This window comes from Phaenicophaeus curvirostris, chromosome 14 (assembly GCF_032191515.1).
Source record: "Phaenicophaeus curvirostris isolate KB17595 chromosome 14, BPBGC_Pcur_1.0, whole genome shotgun sequence".
NCBI classification, from domain to species: domain Eukaryota; kingdom Metazoa; phylum Chordata; class Aves; order Cuculiformes; family Cuculidae; genus Phaenicophaeus; species Phaenicophaeus curvirostris.
The window spans coordinates 3,564,064-3,580,130 of record NC_091405.1 but is presented as its reverse complement, the minus strand read 5'-3'; the positions used below and the strand labels follow the sequence as shown (position 1 = coordinate 3,580,130).

General features: G+C 37.4%; 1 protein-coding gene across 3 annotated transcripts in view; it reads left to right on the top strand.

Annotated features, from left to right (window-relative positions):
* CDH8 (cadherin 8) overlaps window positions 1-16,067 on the top strand; it is a 166,232-nt gene that overhangs the window by 113,880 nt on the left and 36,285 nt on the right. For all 3 annotated transcript variants that reach the window (XM_069868319.1, XM_069868317.1, XM_069868318.1), the window contains one exon: window positions 15,388-15,509. In XM_069868319.1, coding sequence (XP_069724420.1) covers window positions 15,388-15,509 — 122 coding nt within the window. The remainder of the gene's footprint in view (window positions 1-15,387; window positions 15,510-16,067) is intronic.

Below are 16,067 nucleotides of genomic sequence, written 5' to 3'. Positions count from 1 at the left end.
TGGAGTTTCAACCCATGCAGCGCAGGAACAGCAGCGATGCCCTGGCCACCTGCCAGCCCAGCCGCATCACCACTGCGGTTATCGGAATGGTCCCAGGCATGGAAGAGTAAGGTGATAAGCAGGACAGCAAGCAGCAGAAGTAAAAAGCAGCCACTAACAAGCATTAAACTCTAACCTACAGCGAAGCGAGCAAGCCCCGTGGCAAGCACAGTGGTCTGCCAGTTAATAGCTAAACAGCAGTAACAGCTATAAATTTGATCTAGCACATTCTAATCAAATCTAGCAAAACTAGGTGTAGAAACAAAAAAAGCATGAGCCAGTGGGTACTGTGACTCTTTTCTGTAAGTAACAGCGGGCGAAAGACCAGTTTGGGGGTTTTTAAAAGAAGGACATTTCCTATTCATAGGCAAGTGCCTGGCTAGTTCTAATTCAAAATAAATCCATGCTATTGGCTCCAAATTGTATTCTAGAATCATAGAATAATTAAGGTTGGAAAAGACCTCTAAGATTATCCAGTCCAACCATCAGTCCAACACCACTGTGCCTACTAAACCATCATGTTCTAGGACCTGTGCAAAGTGAGACGTTTTTGGAGTTGATGCTGCCCTCCTTTCATTCTCCCACCACTAGCAGACTCCTTCCAGCCTCTGTGGAGTCATTTCTTCTCATCTTCAGCCTTTCTTCTTGGGTGATTAACTGTTTAGACAGACTAAAGAAAAGTTGCCTTGAGTGGCTCTTTCTTAGACAGTTGCTTGAACTTTTGTTTTGCCTTTATCTTCTGGTTCTCACAATAGGTAGCTGAGTTGCATATAGTTTTACGCCACCTGTTTAAATCATGGAATCTGTGTTGCATACTGGTTACATGCTTCCTACAGATAATTCTTCAAATATCTCATCCATCTAAATCTTTTTTTCCAGTCACTAAAGGTGAAAAAATGCAAAGAATGATCAGTGAAAAAGACTGAATTGCAAGCGATTAACATGGAATAGGCAATATTTAGGGGATGGTTTCAGTATTTCAGATTTAGTAAACACATTTTCCATCAATTTATGGGAAAATCACTAGATAAATTCCTTCTGCAGCTTTGATCCTCTCAACGACTACCCTTAAATCTGTCTACTCTTAAATATCCTATTGCTTTTGCACATACTTTTCTGTGTTATAATTTCTTACATTTCTTTCTTGTATTGTCAACTTAATCTTTGCTTCTTTATTGTTCATTTTTTTCCTCTCCGGTCACATGGTGACTCCTCTGTGTTGATGAATTCTGTCACATGGATATTTAAGAGAAGAGAATATTACAAAGAACTTTAAGCTTTTTGGAGGATTACTTTGAAACACAGATGCAGGATTCAGAGAACAAAAACATATATTAACACTCGTGGCAAGACAAGTACTGAAAGTTATTGCATCTATGAATTGTCTTAAACTTTCTCTCTGTGTTGCAATACATCCAAGTTTACTTCGCTGAATGGGTCAGGAGCAGGAACATCTCAGTAATCACAGGTTAGAGGAAGCAAGCTCACTGACAAAATGACCTGTCCCCGAGAATGTACCTTTAGGTCTGCGGATATAGAAGGTGAACTTTGTTTTCTGTCACTGACTCTGGACTTTAAATACTGGACTAATGAGATTTCTCATTGGTTTGCTGTGTAGTTGAGACTTACGTGAGCGTAAAATCGTGTGTCAAGGCTGGGGGGTTTATTTTAGCTATAGATGCTTGAGAGAATGGAGCAAGATACAGGTTTGCTTTGTCAGTCAGGGCAGGATATAGCTCTCTGAAGCTGTGTCCTGAAGGAGAAAGGAATCTGAGGGCACATGCAAGTATTCTCTGAGAGACGGAATTACAGTGCAGTAAGAATGAATGATTAACTTACAGACGTTTCTTTTGGTGCATCTTTTTTGTATGTACAAAGGCTCATCACATCTTTGGTTCTTTGGAACTTTTTTGAAATGGAATTTTCTACCATTCAGTAAAATCCAGTAAATTCAGGATCCTTGCAGTTATATGTGACCCATTCATCACAACACACAATGCATTTTTTAGTTTGTATAAGTTACAATTATCTCTCTAACTGCTGTTCACATTGCCAGGTTTGCGTCGCTTGCGCTAACCCGTTAGCAATTTTGCTGGGCAGTGAAGCAGAGCAGAGTGCAGGTTGGGATAACCTGCCTAGTTTTCTCTCAGTTTCTTTTACAGGTTTTGCAGTACCTAGCAAGTTATGTGCAGTACTTAGCTACTGTTATAAAAGAAAATCAAATACCTGTAATTTATTTATTAGAGCATTTTTGCCACAGTTTACATAGATTCTGAACAGAGTTAGAATTACGGATTATTCAGGCTCTCAGAGCGTCATACATGTGTAAGGTATAGAGTAATGGAACTATCTTCTTTCTGCCTCCAGATGGATTAACATTTCCAGCTTCTAATGGCTCCAACAGCCACATTGCAGATAATTCCCCAGCATCCTCACTGTCTCTCTCATTAATGCTCTGTGCTTCAGTCATTGTTGGCTAATTGATATAACAAACGCCGTAATAAATGGAGAACTAATGTAGTTTGAAACTAAAGCAAAGACTTACCTCAGAGAAGCTGTTTTAACTTAGGCAAGAAAAAAGTGTATTAGTAACATAATTCAACTGCACAATGTTCCTCCAATTCAAATATGAATATCCTGGTATTTGCATACTCAGCCCTCCTAAACTGTAGCTGAAACCTGTGTGAGCTACAGGATTAAAATGAATTCTTTGAGAATAAAAAAGTATACTAGAATGTGTTCACTATTAGCCATGCTTCTCTTGAACACTGTTTTTAAAAAATGAAATAATGCTTTTCTCAAGAATGCACGTATTACATAGCAGGAACGCACTGAATGGTGCATAGATTCCAACAAGGAACAACTTGTAAATGTATAGCAGGTGGCAGCCTCTGAGATTTGTGCAAAGCTCACCAACCAGTAACAGAAACCATGGCCCATAAAATTTAAAGCCAACTAAATGGTGATCTCTTTGAAGTCCCAAGCTTTCTTTCACCTGACATCATACTGAGTGGGCTACTCAAGATTTATATTGTCTTCTTATGTCCATGGGCAGCACTGGCTTCCTTGGACTGCACTCAGGTTGGATCTCAGGTACTGTTTGTGAGGTACTACTGAGAGCATGTTCCAGTCTAGGCAAGGTTCCTTTGTTACTAGGATAGGCTGAAGCTGCTTCAGCCTTCCTGGGAAGTACAGGGATGGAGTGCACATCCATTTGCTTTGTTGCATCAGGTTACTAGAAGTCTGTTCTAAAACTTCTCCCTTTTCTCCAACTCAGTGCACCACATGCAGCAGATTCTAAAACCACTGCAGGCCTGCCTGGGAGAGGATGTTTCTCTTAGCCTAGAGCAATGCTTTTAGCCAAGTTTTAAATCTCTGAATGAGGAGTTTTAATGGAATTTCTATTTTCCTTATTCTCCAGGCACTACAGTCACAGAGCTATTATTTTCATTTTGATTGGCTGTTTTATCAAATGATTCTTGGTATTCAGCTTCACTTGCCAAACAAAAAAAATACCAGTGGCTGGCTAAGCCCCTGCCCAAGTATGTGGCAAAGCACCAGATCTGCTACACCGAAGAGAAAATCTTATGAATTTTTAGTCAAAAAAGTCATAGAGGACAATATAGACCAGATCATAGAATCATAGAATAACCAGGTTGGATGATCTTGCAATAGAAATGATGATTTGACCACAATAAATATTTTCTAGGCATAGAGTGTAGGAATCTCAAGGACAATGCTCTGGGCTCTATCTGACAAAGGTAATTACCTGTACCGGCTGCATTCTTTAGAAATGAAGAAGTATGAGGCAATTTTATCACCTAATGGGAAAGGGCACAAAGCCAGGAAGGCTCTTTATGGTTTACCAAGAATATAAATACAATAATTGAATCATCACCCTGCACATGCTCTACTAAAGCTACATATATTGTATATTCCTTTAAAGAAAATGAGGACACTAATTAAAAAGGAAGAGAGACATAATTACTCTTCAGAATAAGTCTTCAGCTACAATGTGCTGTTTAATGCCATGAATACCTGTGCTCATGCTTTCATTTATTTAATTTTGTTTAGCCTTTTATTGTGAAAAATACTGTAGACATTATTAGCAATAATTCTAGCATTTTAGGGAGTTACTTTGCTGCATCATATAATTACCTCTAATTTAGGACTGAGTAAATTTCAGTAAGTTTTAGAAAGAGAAGGAAATAAGCCTTTATGGAGGTTTAAACAGGAAAAGCTCAGGAATATTAACCTTTTTCGCTTGACCCTTTTTTCTCCAGCTTAGTGGAACTCAAACTAGATAATCTATTTTTTTTTGTAGTGATACACAGACTTTAGCAAGGTAGTTTTTATTCATTTGCACAGAAATCGAGGGTTACACACAACTCCATAGATTCTAATGGGTCGCAGAGCATTTGCTGCTGGTCAGTGGAGGGCTGGTTTACCAGTAAAGCCAGTTTGCAGTCCTCAGCTATGAAAGTGCACTCAGCTAGATCACAAACCTTCCCATTTTTACTTTTCACACCTCAGGAGTAGCAGGAGAGGTGATCCACATGTATAACAACATGGGAGTGGCCATATTATGAAGAAATATGAACAGGAATGGAGTGTACTTAGGAAGCAATCTCTATATAAAATGGTCTCAGTAGTTCAAGAGTAAGAATTAAATTCCAGTATGGAATGCTGAACAGAAGTTAGCAGCCTCTGATTTCAGAGGAAAACATGTAAGGCAGCTGAGAATAAAGCATCTGATAATTCAGTGCAAAAATAAAAAGTCAGAGGAGGTAATAAACATAACTATGACAAGGAGAAGGAGAGAGATTTGCATGAACAGTCTTGCTTCTTTTATTTCTGGTTTCAGGGCATTGTAAAGCCAGGCTAGATATCTTAGTTCTGGATTTGCAAATATTGATTTCATAAAAAAATGCTGGAACTCAGCAAACTGTTCAAAGCTTAAAACACAAAAGATGAAAATACGAGGTGATGTTTTAGATGGGAATAAGGCTTTCTGGGGCACAAAACAGGTAAGCATGCAAGCACAGAATACAAGGGTCATTAGCTAAAATGTGCTTGACTAATTAATGTGAAGTACGTTTGTTAATTGCTTTGAGCCAACTGGAGGCCTGGTTTAACTGACAATATATGCATTATATTAGCAAATGAGTGCATTGTGAAACTAGACAAGTGTAGCATAGAATCATAGAATAGTTTGATTTAGAGGCGATCTTAAAGGCCATATTGTTCCAACCACCCTGCCGTGGGCAGGGACACATCCCAGTAGAACAGGCTGCCCAAGGCCCATCCAACCTGGTTGAACGCCCTGGAGGTATTCAACTTCCAGGGATGGGGCAGCCACAGCTTCCCTGGGCAACCTGTTCCAGGGCCTCACCACTCTCATCATGAAGAAATTCCTCCTTATGTCCAGTCTAAATCTGCCTCCTCCAGTTTATCAACATTGTCCCTAGTCCTACCACTACCAGCCTTTGTGAACAGTCCCTCCTCAGCTTTCTTGTAGGCCCCTTTCAGGTAGTGGAAGGTCGCTATAAGGTCTCCTCAGAGCTTTCTCTTCTCCAGACTGAACAACCCCAACTCTCTCAGCCTGTCCTTGTATGGGAGGTGCTCCAGCCCTCCGATCATCCTTGTAGCCTCCTCTAGACACATTCTGACAGCTCCGTCTCCTTCTTATGTTGAGGATTCCAGAACTGGACACAATGCTCCAGGTGAGGTCTCACAAGACAACTGGCCATCTGCACTTCCAATATCCAAATCAGAATTTCTGAAGAAAATATGATTAATCTTAAAAATACTGCATAGTATTCATCTCATTTGATAAGCAGAATTCATCTGCTTCTAAGATGAATGTGGCTATCTAAACTTCACTGTTTTCTGTAAGGCCAAATCTTGGGAGCTGGTCAGAGGGGAGGTTTGTACTGAATATTGGTGTAGTCATTCTTTTTTAAACACATGTGCCTGTAGAATAAAGACTTTACTCAGAATAGCTTGCTCTGAGCTTCTAGTGAAGCTGTTGGGTAGCAAAGGATGACAGTATTTTCTGGCTATCAGAGGAGAGGCTTTTTTAAAGGGACACACAGATGTGGTATGGAGATCTTTTTGCTTATTGCTGAAGAGATGCAAGTAAGAATGATTCGATGCCAAACTCCTAGAACCTGATTCAAATCCAGTGTAGCCAGCAATATTTTATCTGTGAAGGAAATATAAGAGTAATAAAATTGCACTATAAAGAAAATCAGTCCCAGAAAGGAATGTGAACTCTGAAAACAATGACATTTAAACACTTCTGTAATAAATTATTGTTTAATAAAAATTTTTAGGAAAGCATTTTGGTGTCTCATCTATAAGTTAAGGGAGAGATTTAATTTGAGCTGTTAATTATTTTACTTTCAGTCACTAATCATTTAAAATGAAACAATGAGCACATTCCAGACATCTTGCCCTCAATCAGTCTGCTTATTGTTGTTATTATTATTGCTACTAGTCATTATAAAATTCATAGCTAATTATAATTGACAATAAGACCTTGCATATCTAAGTCAATATTTTATAACATTTTAATATGCATGATATATTAGCATATTAGCAATATTATTGCTATAAAGTGTGGGCCAGATTCCTGGCTGTTTTATGCTATTTCAACTCCCTAGGTTAAGCTGGAATTTAGTAACACAGCAGGAAATAATATCTTGGCACATTTGTTGTGTCTTAAAACTTCCTTTTAATCGGTTTTCTTCCTGCCTGTCCATTTGTTTACTTTTGAAGGCAGATCCTTTCCTGTCACTTTGTGGCACCATATTATTTTCTGGAATTTTTTTCTCATTGTTATATTTAGAGATAAAAACCCTGTTAGTTCCTCACAACAATTAAGGAACTACACTGCCTCAGAAAATCTGGAATCCTAATTAGGTTTGTGGTGCTGTAAGCCACAAGAAGTAAAGAACTTGTAGCATTTCATCACACTGTTATTATTGCTAGTTTGTGTAATAAAGGTGACAGAAAGATGTGGTTCTCTATGGTTTTCTGTGGTTCTTTGTTTTACTAACACTTTTTTCCTTGTTATTGGTAGCTGCCACAAGGTAGTGGAAAAAACTGTTTTGCTTGTAGAAGACTGTCTTTTGCTGAATAGCAGCTCTGTAGCTTCCTAGCCGTAGATGCTCCCAGAGATTACAAATACTGTTTTGCTATTGCTTATTCTTGAAGTTAAGTATAATTTTTTACTTTCTATTTTTAATTTTGCATTGGTTGTGGCAAAATTTCTATCTGCATAACTTCAAACATTCAAAGCTTGCCTTTCCTTGTAGTTTTTAAGTCCACTGCTGATAATGGTTAAAACGTAAACCTAATTCTTTCACTCATAACAATTCATCAATGAAATACTTAACACAGTTAATTCCCTGGAAGTGACGTAGCTGCAAACTACGGCCTGAACCGCATACTTGTTTGAGACAAATAAGGCTCAATAACATAGTCCTGTATCCAAAATACAGGTTGTTTTCCACCAGCGCTTTCTTCAGATCGGTCTCTGGATAGATGTGTGGGTGGATGGATGTTGGCAGTGTACTTTTTGATTTTTTTTCCCTTAAGGATTTACTTAGGATCTGTGAATAAAACAGAATTGTTTTCATTGTCATAAACCTGACACGACTATAGCAGCTTCCAATGGAACCTGCTCAAGCAGCTATACTAATAATTTTGTTTGAATTATGTATTTGTTTACTCATATTGATGTGCCACATATATCTTGATTATGTGTCACTGTGAATATAAAGCTCACTGTGGTCAAAATTAGATATGCTGAAGAACGGTCTCTAAGGACTTACTGTTTTCATCCAGAGCTTCTGACAAGAGACAAGTACCCGTAATTGCTACTCAAATATTGAAAAGGTGCTACAGTTTCTAACTAGGATGCCCTTTCCGACTCTTTTCAAAACTCACCCCATCCCTTTGTTCTCCCTCTTCTCCTTCCTAGTGCGTGTGCCACGCAGTCTGATCACTCCCTTATGCAAGATGTAGGTTGCATGTAACGAGCTTGTGTAACCTAGTACCTCTATTATCTAGCACATCTTCTAGCATTTTCTTTTTGTAGTCCATGAAAATGAATAGGAAGTGGTAACATTAAAGTGGATTTTTCAAAATACAAACATTGTGCTTAAAGGGAGACCATCATTCACAGGGACTTGTACTAACCAGAAGCCCTTGAGTTTCTGAGTTGTTGGGTTTTATGGGAACGTGGCATGGGGGATGGGGGGGTTGCCTATGCTTCCCATCCACTCCAGCAGTAAGGTAAATATGAATTAATTCCAGTATCCTCTGCTCCCTCAAGGACAAAATTGCAGTTCACTTGCCATGGCCTCTGTTTCTCAATCACACTGCAACAGTGGGTAACTGTTCCTCTCTGATTGTGCACAGCTAAATTCAAACCAAACAACGACTTTTGATTTTTCTGGGGTTATGGTAGAAGAGACCCTCTTCACAGATGTAAACTATATTTGAGGGGATGTTTTGCTTTTCCAATCTATTTTTGCCTTCTCAGTAGCCCTTTTGATCTATTTGTGCATTCAGACAAGACGATGTCATGCATAAGAAAAAAATAAGTATGATAACTTCTGCAAAACTTTACAAACATTTCTCAGTTCTGCAAATGAATCTTTCAATTCACAGAGGATCAGAGATAATTGCAGAATAACTTATAACTAATAATGTTAGGCTGCTAATAACTGCACAGCTTAATGGTATGAAAAATAACAAAAAGCTTGCATTTGAATGTCAATTTATAGCCTGCCCTCAGATACGTAAAATGAGGGCTAACTGATTCCGTCAATACATATTGTAGCTCCAGGAAAAGAATGTACTGACTTTTAAAAAACATAATGTGCTTATCAAGTTTTATAAATCAGTGTCGATACTTTGAAGTTAACAAAGTACATGGGTTAAGCTCCTGTTTTAATTTAAATTATATTTACGTTTTAAATCTTAGATGAATTTAAATGTAGGAAGTGGATAATGTAATATTAAGGACAAAGACTAGATTAAACTTCCAGAGTAGAAGGAATCTGGCTGACTTCAGTAGAAGCTGAATCAGCCCTTGGCATGGAAGGGAGAAGCGCACACCAATATAGTCTGTTTACATTACTCTGCTACTAGAATGGTAAGCAAACAACTCACAGCACAGTTAGATGGGGTGTCACTGATTGGCATGGATTTGGTGGGACTCAATGATCTTAAGGGTCTTTTCTAACCTCAATGATTCTATTATCAAAAAGAAAAAGAAGATCCATTTGGTCTTTTGGCAGGTGTGCTTCATTTCTCTGCAAATCTTATTCAAAATTCTTATCAGTTCTTAGTTTGTTAAAGAATTTTTGTCTTACATGCACTAATGTGAGGGGGGGAAGAAAAGGAAACCCCACAGAAAATGAAAATGGTTGAAAACTTTGAAGTGGGGGTGAAGAATATGGTCTTGCTTAACTAATGTTTTCTGGCATGGCTTGTGCATCTGTGCCAGGAATTTTACTCTTTCTTGTTTTCTTTTGGTATTATCAGCAACCTGAAATACAATTTGTCCTTTAGTCCTGACCTCTACAACTTAATATGTTGTATTGAAGGTAGGCGTGCGGCCTGTCTTAGTCACCTTTTTACAGATGGAGCTGCTGAACTCTGGAATCCTCTTAACTACAAATTCAGCTTTGAATTCAAGGACTTGAAAATGTAGCCTGTCCTCAGTTTCCCCTCCTCCTTGTCCTCCTTTCCAGGGTACACAGACAAAACGCACTCCTCGCACTCCACCCAGTGAGTGGGTGGGTATGGTTCTCCTGCATTTATCCATGCCTATGGATGATGCATTTTGCAGGAGTCTGGCATCTTTTTCATGGCAATGAGGGGTGGAAAAAATGGACAAACATGAAGGAGGTGGAAGATGTTGAGCAAATCCTTGGTTAAAACTTGTGACTGTCCGTCCATGAGCAGACATGAATAGAACATAACCCAGCATTGCTCTTGACTTGTTCATCTTTCTTCTGGAGACTGTAATAAAATAAACCAAAATGGTCTAAGAAAAAGACAAAACTTTTCAACTGCATTGTTGTTTTTCTCCCAAAGAGTGACTTAAGGAACAAATCTGAGAAATATGGTTCACATCTTTTCCTTGCTGGCTCCCTCCCACACACATGTACACACTGAGACTCACTGCAATCTGTACTCTAATATGTTCTGGTAGGATGAAAAAAATACAAATGGAACATTAATTTTGAAGCAGTTTTTGTTTCTTTTACTAGCAACTTGTAGAGAAGCCTTTCTGCTATGCCTTCATATGTTTATATTAATTTATAGATATCCCACAGCTTTCTGTATTTTCTCAGCCTTTAAAAATACAAGAAGTTCAGAGAGGTGTATATCTTCCTGATAACCAATCTCATTTGGTTGCTTGAACTTTTAACTCAGAAATATCTTATATTCTGTTATTTTTAACAGAAATATCACCAGTTACTGAGGTCTTTCCTGACAATTTCAGAGCCCTTTTCCAGGCACTCAGTCGCTCTTGAATCAGATCATTCTACAGCACTTCAGACAAACGAACATGGTATTTGCTGCAGTATGTGATTTCTGTAGCTAAACATAAATAAAATTGCATTTTCACAATAGCATCCCTCCTTCTCAGGGTTCGTGAAGATAGATTTGTCAGTTTTATATGGCAAAAGACTTTTTTATAAGCAGTGTTTTTGTATAGGTAAAGGATTGCACAAAGAAAACAACCACTAACAGGAGAATTAACCTTGTCCTGCACATAGATTATTTTAGCAAAGTCATCAGATAAAACCTTGATAAAGTCATAGGGAATGGTTCTGTTAAAATACAACTTAATAAGTTTCAAATATAAGAGATGTAAACCAAGTGCCGTTGTTTTTATGAATTCAGTGATTCAGAATTGGTTTGATTTCTCTTTCAGAAGTAGACCTTCCTCTACTTCTCAATATTATTACAGTAGAGATTTCACTGAATCAGGGAAGCATGAAATAGCCATTTCCAAGCAATGTGGTGATGATAATAATAATAAAAGATGTGTTATTTTCTAGGAATCTACTTTCTATTCAGGTACTTAATTTTAGTTAAAATGCAAGACAGCTTATGACTTTTTAAAGAGAACCTTGAAGCAGTTTTGGATGATTTAATTACGCAAAGGAAAACTGTATTAAACTGGAATTTTTGGAGTTAAACAAATTATGAACTTAATTTTGTGCAGCCAATCCCTCTCTGCCTTAAAGACTACTGCTCTTTAGGACCACTTGTATGTGTGTCTGTCAAGGAAAGACAGTGTAGAAGCATTTTAAGTATGTTTATGAACTGCTTAAGTGTTTATGGGAGTTGAACAGATGCATTATGTTCTGTTAGTTATGGCACAGGACCAAAAAGTTGAATTACAAGCTCTAGTTACTCTTAGTATTACTTGTTGCATGCAGTAGCAATGTTAACAGTGCTTAGTGGTTTGCATTACAGTTTCCAATGATACACACACATCTCAGATAAGTAGGGTTTTTCCAGGAAGGAGGGAATGTGTTGATCACAATAAGAACTTGTGTGGGTTTGTGGCCTCCGAAAGTTCAGGAGTAGAGACACTAAATGGCTTGATAATGGGATTTTTTAAATTTGACTTTGATTATCTCATATACCTTGTCATTTTTCTATCAAACTACAGCCTTTTTAATGTTAGGTTTCAATGGGTGCATTACTCAAAGATGGGTGCCAGCAAGTTGTGTATTTCAGGCATTTAATGTGCCAACAGAATCTTGAGAACTGGGAAGAAAATCCGAAGAGCTTTTTAGTTTCTTATAATTCTTGTAAATACTCATTTCCTAATTCAGCTGGGCTTTCCATTATTTTTGGAAATTTATTTATTATCACTAGTAAGCTCCATGAGTTATTTTTACGTTGAGTCCTCCTTTCCTTATATCCATCTAGACGTTCCTTTCGTTATGTGTGTGCCTCGCTCATCAACAGCAGTCTGTTAGATCCTAGAACTGTGGGCAGTAAATGAGACTTCAACAAAGACATAAAAGAGCTATACTTCTAGGAAATTACAACTGCATATCTGTTTCTTATAGCTACAGACAATTTGCATATCTGTTTCTTATAGCTACATGCTCTGCTGTGCCAGTGGTGTCCACAGATGACAAACTGAATGTATTTGAAATTAATAACTAAGTTCTTTTGTGCAGCCTTTCCCTAAAAAGAGTTTGGGTAAACCAGACTAGTGAAATTATCTCATTATTTTTTAACCTTCCACCTCAGTGTGCTCCATTTCCCAACCAAGCCATGGCTCCTAAAGTGACCATCCTAACAATAGACTTGTGTTGCAAGAGGCAAAGTAGGACTTTTTTAAACCGTGTATCATGAGAAACAGAGGTGATGAAGCTTCTACAAATGTGGTTAGTTCCTTAGAAAGAGTGTCACTAACTTTACACTCTTAAGTGATTTTGCATAAAATTATTGATTAGAACTTAAAAAATCAGTCTTATTCTCTACTTGGTACAGGGAAGCAAGCTCTGTCTCCCTTAATTCTGTTGCCTGGGTGCTTCATTGGGACAAAAATCCAAACCAAACAAAATACACCCCAGTAATTAAAACTTAGTTTTGTCACTAGTTTAGAAAGAACTGACTCTGAGTTCATACCAATGAGGGAAAGTTCTGAACATGGGATACTAATCAGTACGAAGGCCACAGTTGCCCATACAAATGTTAGAGCTCCTGCACTCCATGGACTGGAGGGGATCCACTACGACCACTTTCTACTTTTACTTCTAGGCTATTGTGCGTTGCTAACACAGGTCATTTTAAATTTGAGAGGGACATCCTCTGTCTCCACGTTTCACTGCTGAGAAGTTTGCAGCCATTAAAATTATGAAATTTTAGGTGAAACTGTTTTATCTGGACAGTGGTTTCATCCATGAGGGAAATCTGGATTTGCTTAGTGAGAATGCAATAATTTGAATAGGTACACTCAGGGTGATTTTTATTTACAGGGAAAACACTTAGCACAAAGTGACATTTCATTGAAAAGTTTGCAATGACAAAATAATGCAATGTATTCAGTGTGGTGGGCAGTACAAGCAGTAGATAAAATTCCCTCTCCATCTCTCTCTTTCTCAATGATGAATTTCATCATAATCACAAGACCCTAATAGGAGGTGGATATCCCCTTGTTTGGAGACTTCCAAGCAGTTGGGTCTCTCTTGTGTTTAGTAAATTAATTTTTTAAATTAATTCTCATCAAGTTTCTAATTATAATATCTTTAAATTTAATGTTTGTATTTCTGATGAAAGACAAACATTTTGGGGGCAGTCACAAGGGACATGAATAATTTCTTTAGAAGCTTATCTAATTAATTACATTTCTCTGTAATGTCTTTAAAATTTGAACTGCCGTCATTTCATTAATTTAGATAAAAGTAAATCTTTAGTGTTTAAATATGACACTAGTGCTGAGAATTCTGATGAGCTCAAGATTTATTGTCTGTATTCTTATCAAGTAAAAATAAAAAAAAGTGTGTTTAAAGTGTTTGGGATTCCTGATTTGCATATTAGGTTTTGTTTGATTTGAAATACATTGCTATTTCATGACGTAACTGTGCACCTCACCTGTTAATAAGTAAGATCATATGATGCAAAACAGACATAAATATTACTCACACAGTACATTGGTGGGGATTTCTTTTTCTTCTATAGCATACTTCTTTCTGAACCAAAAGTTTTGACTCTTTCAAATAGAAGGTATTTAAAATCTGGTGTCTTGTAATCTTTCATATCCTTCACAGGTGGATTTTTATTTTAATATTTCAGGTTATCCAGCAAGCATAAAGCCTTTGTTTTTTGTTGCTAGTACATTTTATCATAGCATGGCTTTTGGTCTTTTGAAACAATTATTCTTATGCTATTTCAAAGTAAGCAGAGCAATTGAGATCTACACATTTAGATTTATAGGTGGAGCCTCAAAAATTATGCCTGCCTTTAGCATACAAGGGGTAAAGAAAAGATGCAGGAGGTAGGGGTTTTTTAGGTCTCAACACAATCAACTTCGAGGAAAACCACAAAAGATACATTGTATGTAGTGATTCTTCCTTTAATCATCTCCACCACTGGTCTACTTTGCAGACGTTTGTTATGAGAGGTACGGTGAGCACCAGGCAATTGGAACTTCTGTGCTGCTAGAGAACTGAGCCGTTGCAGACTCTGATGACAGCTTGGGGCAGCTGCTAAGCCCTCACAGCAACTCAAAGTCGATAACCCTGTGTCGTGGTAGCAGCTTTCTTACCTGCAATAATAATTTGGACAAAAGCATGTCATTCACTTACAAGTCAGACCCAGATTTTAATTCACATTGTGTGCAGCTCTTCAAATTGTTGATACTATAAACAAAATAAAATACTGTGGTTGTAAAGTTACACTCTCTAGGAGATGATTTTGGAAACTACTATGAACTACTTGTAGAGATAGGCATGTTCTATAGAATGAGTTTTAAACTCTTCGGTCACCTCAGTTTAAACTGAAGTTATGTTTTTGTCTTTAGGGAAAAGTAATTACAATATTTATGAATAGTCTCTTAAAATACATTAGCTGAACTGAACTGAAGGAAGAACACTAGAAACGGACTGTGAAATCTATTCAGAGTGCGAACTGTTGGTTTAGCTTTTCTTTCCTTACAGCTTATTCTACTCTTTACAGGGCTAACCCCTTTAATGCAAAATGACTATTATAAATAATGAGGCTTCATTTTGGTGAAGAAAGAAGTTCGCAGGTCATATTTGGTCAGTGGCAGATGAATCTAAGTGTTTTAATAGTCCAGTGTACTACGTAGTTTTGTCTATGTCAGTCTCTCATCTATCTTTCTCACAATGCAGGTCTCCACATTAATCGTATTTGTAATGAAGAACTAATAGATTTGCAGTCAGAACAACTAATAAAAGTAAAATACTCTGTCCTCTGCCAAAGAACAACAAAGAAAATAAATCTATATTGTTTACAGCCTTCCTTTTTCTTTGTATAATGGACTTTATCAATAAAACAATACAAACTTCATCAAAGAAAAATCTTACCAATTTAGTGCAAGAAAGGTCTTCATTGAGCTAATCTCCAGCAAATGTTGTTTGCAATAGGGATCTATTTAATCTTTTCAACCATAAAATACTGGCCATTCTTCTATATCTCATGCTCCAACTCAATGATCCTGTACAGATAAGACAGCCCAATTAAACAAGAACAGAAGACGGAGCATGCTTGCTACCTAAGTCTTTATGTATCAGTCCCTAATTAAATATGCTTTGCTTTGCTTTCTTCTCTTAGGGAACCACAGTCAAGTGTCCCGAGTACCTGTTGCTATCAAAGTTCTTGATGTGAATGACAACGCTCCTGAGTTTGCATCAGAGCATGAAGCCTTTTTATGTGAGAATGGGAAGCCTGGACAAGTAAGTGTCTCCAGGTTTTTATCTCACGTTTATGAGAACGGGGTGTACCTTCTCCCTCTCATTTTTTCTTATCATTATTCCCAAAATACGTGCCTGTATGTTCATGCTAACAACTCCTAACATTCAGTTAAGGTAAACCTACACTCACACTCTGTGGCACATCTCTCTATGTATGGACATGGATATTTTCTAAAGTATAAGTTTTAAATTAAAGTCAGGTAACTTGGGGTAATAGCCAGAAAAAAAATGCTGAGTGTCTTTAAGCTCCCACTCTTTAAACTCTGTTTGATGGAGCTCATCATGTCACAGGTTCATGTGTGTTAACAGGTTAAAGTATAATACAACCTGAATTCTAATTCATATGTTGCAGGTGATTGTAGGTGTAACTTAGAAGAAACACTTTAAAAAAACAATGAAACCATTTCCCCTTGCCTGTATCTCAGTTATAATCTCTATCTGTTTAGTTCTTACTAACTTTTCTGTGACAGCTGAGAAAAAACAAGAAAGGGTGGAAAGTCAAGTAAATTTTAACCGCCTTTAAAGTATCTAAAGGAAGAG